Raw genomic sequence first — 5,503 nt, 5'->3', positions numbered from 1 at the left:
GAAATATCCATTATTGGAGTAAAGCAAGATATATCTAGAGCAAATAAATCAAAGTGCTGAAAGCACTTATTAATTTTGTGCTTAATTATAGGAGAAAACTAATAAACTCAAGTAAAATGTCTTCTTACGGTTATGATCACTTGCTTGTTTCCGTTTGTTGTTGGTTTTTTTTAAGATTCACATTCATTAACAAAATCCACAATTGATACTGGTATAAGTGGTGAAAAAAACAACAAGAAAACAACAAGAAAAAAACAACAAAAAAACAAACAAAACAAAAGCAAGCCCAAAACAGGAAGTGACTATTTTCTTTGTCAAGCCCTACCATCTAGGATTGACTCACTTTTTCTTTTTTGAAATGTCTGAATCATTTCTTCTGAAAAATGTTATGATATAAACATTATCAGCTTTGCAGGGGTATGGCTATATCTGACACCTCATTTGAATTTGTACAGAGGGGGTGGACCTGTATATTAGGAATTACCTTTGAGCGGACCAAAATGGTTAACGCTGAAAGAGATCTTAAACTGCAAATAGACGCTGTATTTTTTATCACTGAATTGGCTTTTAACTTTGTTTTCAGTTGGGGTCGGAAAATAATATATAAGACAAAAATGGTGAGCGCTTAATTGAATTGTTTAAAAAGATCTTAAAATTATTTAGTGATGTAAACGTTTTTTTTATATTAAAAGATTAAAACTGCATTCGTCCTTCATATTTGGTAACTCAGTGAGATTTTGTTAAGGAAATAGATATATTTGGTAACTCCGTGAGATTTTGTTTAGGAAATAGATATCTATTCTGAGTGCATTTTTCACGGTTCGAATTCAAATGCGTAGAAATAATATCACGATCCCCAATAGGCCTGATGCTTTAAGCATTTGAACGAAAAATGGTGCATTATTCTACAATAATGCACCAGCTAAATTAGTGAATAGCTTATAACCAAGTATAGAGCCATCAGTCATTTGTAAGCTTAGGCCTACTGGATAGCTTTTTATACATAAAGGAACCAAAAGTCATCGACAAAATTTGAATCCGCAGAAGTAAAGGGAAAGTTTTTTAAACTTTATGAACAAACTAATTGACTACAAAGGCTCACAGAATGATAAATTCAATAACACGAATTCTAATGCCAAACATTTTAATGCTGAACAAATAACATTTGGTTTTATCAATTCATACAAGATGTCAGTATCTTGTGACAAATTTATAATAATTTTGACCTACAGTTGTTTACGGTGTATACGCCGGAAGCGGTGTTGGTACAGAAGGATCCTCTTCTAATTCATCTACAACTTCCAGCTGCTTACAAGGTAATAATCCTTGCTTTTCACTTCGATAGATATTAGAATCAGTAAAAGCAGAAATCAAATCGTAGGTCCCAATCTTCTTTAAGTCCTTATAATATAAAACCATTATCATTAGCATAATCATGTATAAAATTGCCTCTATTATGTACGCGAATCCGGGGAAGAAAAATGCCGTCGCACCGTATAGACTCACAAATATCACTGTACCAAGAAGCTTGGATGCGGTCTCGGCGCTAGCAAGGAGCGAAAACATTTTCCCCATTTCGTTTTCCTCGACAGATTTGCTCATCAGGGATCGAATTGCCGAAGTTATCATTCCCGCAAACGATCCTATTATGACCGACACATAAACCATCCAAGATTCTTGGATAAAACCCGCCCAGAAAAGACGGATTATTTTACACAGCAAACCAACTATTACTATTGCACCGTCTGGCATATTCAATATATTAGAAAGAATTGGTAAGACAACTATTAGACACACGCCCATCACAGCGTAATCTACCGACAACAAGTACCCATACCATGACTTCGGCCAGCTCAGTGGACTGTGGGTTACGAACAGCAAGGTAATGTCCGTTTCTCCGACCTTACAAGTTTGATTCAACAGAGATATCATAAAAAGTATCAAAATAAGCTTTCGGCCATGATTTGTCCGTTTCCTGCCAAGCACACTTAATGATTCTCTAATATTGTCGCAGATGAAGGTTTTTCGACCTCGACCTTTGGATATTTCAGCATCAGACCTTTCAACTTGTAGTGGTACAGTTTCTGGCATGCATATAATTGTTATCAAAACCACCACTGCATGTAAAAATACGACGGTGCAGAATGTAGCGGGAATATCAGAGGTGTCTTGAAAGATTCCCGCCAAAAGGGCACCTGCAAATAATCCAAAAAAGTTCATGGCTAAAAGTTTACCGAGCTTCCGTGTTCTGTCGTCTTTATCAGTGATGTCAGATGCATAACTGTTAACCGCCATTGTAATCACCGAACTTTTTCCAAACGAACCTTGCACGAGGGCCCCCAAAAGTACAAATACTATAGCATGATCAGGCGACGCTAAACTCATCATGTACATCAAAACTGAAAATACGCTGCCTAGACTTGGCAACATCATCGGAATCTTTCGTCCATATTTGTCACTCCACGCGCCACAAAAGAGTCCCAAAAATATGGCGGGAAAGTTGACCAACATCCGATAATAAATGAGATAATTGCCCGCTTCTGATTGGATCTCATCCTCAAGGACCGGAAATGCATCTAAATTCCGACACAATGAGTCGTTCGTCGGGAATCTTGAATGACAGACGACACGGATAATGTACGGTCTGATGGTGGCGTCTAGCATAGACTCTCCGGTCTTGTATACGAAGAATATTAGCTCTGCCAACATAATAGGTATGGAGCACAACCAGCCTTTATACCTAAACTCCATCTTGAATGTTTCACCAAGTTCTTGCCAATATGAGAATGTCCTGCTTAGAGTAACAAATTAGCAAGTGTAAGGTTCCAAAGCTCTCAAAAATCGCCATCTGTAAAATGAGGAAAGAAGACATTAAATAAAGATTATTATTTTTATCAAAATGTCATGGATATTTATATTCATTAGAACGATAAATAGATATTCAAAAATAATTTTAACATTATTAATATAGTACTAAAATAACACAGATTTGTTCATTTGTGTATTGACTTAATTCTTTCTCGCATATATCATAGTAGAAAACATATATTTCTCTCTTGAATGTGCTTATCTTTTTAGAAAGGTCATCAGTTATTAATCAGAACCAAAAGCACAGAATAAAAGCTATTTGATCTCTTTTAATGAAGCTTCTGGATAAACCTTAAGAAAAAAACAACGTTAGGAATCAATGAAGGAATTTAAAACACGATGATATTTATGTTGTTAATAACTAAGTAATAATACTCTCTGTTTAGTACTTACTAAAATTCAAAATTACAAAATTGTAACACGCTTATAAGTAAGAAAAAAACAACACTTTTTTGTTTAAGACTTCCATAAAATAATAAAACGGAAAAAGAGATAAAACCAAAAGTAGCCAATAAAATTAGCAACTTACCTGTTGTGGTGAAATTTCGTCAACTAGCTCAACAATATCGATGGTCTGATTTCATTTACTGCTGCTCTTTTATACCGGTGAGAAAGAAAATGATCCAATAATCGAAGACTTCTATTCAGATGCATCGTATAACAGTCGGCGTTTTATTCAGAATATATTCTAAAAGAATGCGTCCGATTTTTCCAATAGAGTAGCTTCAGCGTAAGTTCGAAGTCTTCTGTATGCAAATATTGCTTTTCAGCGGGCCCCATCAATAGAACTAATAATTGCGGTAATGCTGTAAACAACTCTTTTATTACTAAACATATTGCCTGGTTGACGATATTTGAATTTTGATTAGAGAGACAATAGAACACAAAAGAATATGAGCGAAATACAATACAAGTTATATTTACATAGATGATGTACTATTTGGTCTCATAAAAAGGCTTTCAGACAACAATCATATGAAATCCCTTTTCGGGGAAAATTCGGCATTGTCCATTTTCAAGTACTAGTATTCGATTTCGTGATTTTTATATTACTATTGTCGTCTGCAAATCGACATAATTTAGAGATTTATATCTTTATACCCGAATAAACTTTCACTAACAATGCATGCAAATGTGACTCAATTATTAGTATAATTGAAATATTAGGTATAAAAGTGTGAATAATTTTTTTTCTAAATTTCTTACAGCAGCAGCGAAGAAGTGGAATTCCTTAAATATGCATAAGTTCTAATTTTGCAAAGGAATAATACATCTCAGAAGTATGACAGCTCCGGTACTGGGATCCTTCATACTTACCGGAAAATCAATTTACCGGACAAAATTTATTCCTGTTGAAAATGCAAAAAATCATTGCTTTTATGGTTTTGAATAAAAGTAACAGCGAGAAAACGTACATTATATTGTGTCCTGTAATATAAAGCGGCAAAGTATAGACAAGGAGAAAAATTGCGATGAAAACAAAATTCACTTTCTAGAAAAATGTATTAAGATCTTAAGAAAAGTAAACAGATTCAATATTTAATTAATTATTTACATGTTACGAGCGATTAATGGCTGATTTTGTTGTATCAATCACTATAATTCTATTGCGTTGCTAACTCAGTAAGAGGTATTTATGTATATTTTGACCTGTTTTTGTTATTTACGTGGATGTTTGGTTATTTATGTGTATTGTAAGTGCCGTTTGCAATGTGTAAATAACTTTCTTTCTTCACTTCACAATATTAAACTTTTAAATACATCTTAAAAATTTTCATGAATATAAGCATGAATCTGGATGCTTGCTGCTTTAAATAATGGCCTTCAGAAAGAGCTACACACAAATACAAGAGCTTCGCACAAACATTGATATAATTATGCTTGTGTATGTGATAGACAGGACTGATTTTGAGAATTTGGCTCCCTATAAGATGCTAGAGGCATTTTGTAGTACATGTGGTATCTTGGTGTATTTTACTATTTAATGTATGCTGAATCCGATAAAGGTGGATATCAAATTGAAAAACTTGATCTTGACCATTGAACTGGCCATTTAAAATGACCACTAAAATGGCCGCACAATTTCTTTATCATAAATGGATGATATATCAAATAACAATTTTAAGGAAAGGAAAAGCCTGAAATTTGTCACAAAGCATGTTTAGGTAAAAACACCAAAACAGAATTTAAAAAAAAAACAACAAAAAAAAAACAACAGTCTTTTAGGCCGAAAAATCCAAGATGGCGGGCATTTTTCTATAGGTCAATATCGAAGTAATATTAAAGATAGTACTGAAAATTTTAAGGCATTTAAACATAAGAGACTAGAATGTAAGAGATAAAATTTCTAGAAAGTCCCTACTACTTTGAACCATCACTATATTTAGGGTTTACGCGGCGAACACGCTCTTCCCTGCACTTTTTGCTAGAGTGGCTACTCAGATTCCTACTTATATTTGCTTTCTTTTTCTTAATACTCTTGGGTTTTGGTGTTCGTTGTTCTTTTGTTATCGGTTCTCGTCGCATTTCTCTGTTGTCACTTCTTCTGTTATTGGTCGTGACTTTCGTTCTACTGTTAGTTCTCGTCGCATTTCTCTTGTTCTTCTGTTATTGGTCGTGATCTTCGTTCTTCTGT

The 5,503-nt window shown here is 34.1% G+C and overlaps 1 protein-coding gene across 1 annotated transcript; it reads right to left on the bottom strand.

Moving 5' to 3' along the window:
* Nucleotides 1–1,133: 1,133 nt before the first annotated feature.
* LOC132743493 (proton-coupled folate transporter-like) lies at nt 1,134–3,585 on the bottom strand. Its single transcript, XM_060732011.1, has 2 exons — nt 3,398–3,585; nt 1,134–2,848 (listed from the first exon to the last, which is right to left on the bottom strand). The coding sequence occupies exon 2, from the start codon at nt 2,749–2,751 to the stop codon at nt 1,237–1,239; it is 1,515 nt and encodes a 504-aa protein (XP_060587994.1). The 5' UTR covers nt 2,752–2,848; nt 3,398–3,585; the 3' UTR covers nt 1,134–1,236.
* Between the last annotated feature and the right edge of the window lie 1,918 nt (nt 3,586–5,503).

The sequence above is a fragment of the Ruditapes philippinarum genome, unplaced genomic scaffold, assembly GCF_026571515.1.
Source record: "Ruditapes philippinarum isolate M1 unplaced genomic scaffold, ASM2657151v2 ctg22519_1_1_1_1, whole genome shotgun sequence".
NCBI lineage: Eukaryota > Metazoa > Mollusca > Bivalvia > Venerida > Veneridae > Ruditapes > Ruditapes philippinarum.
The sequence above is the reverse complement of the archived record's forward strand: the minus strand, read 5'-3'. Positions and strand labels throughout refer to the sequence as shown.

Excerpts from the sequence above, each read along its gene's own strand:
- LOC132743493 (XM_060732011.1), bottom strand. The coding sequence starts at position 2,751 with ATGGAGTTTAGGTATAAAGGCTGGTTGTGCTCCATACCTATTATGTTG.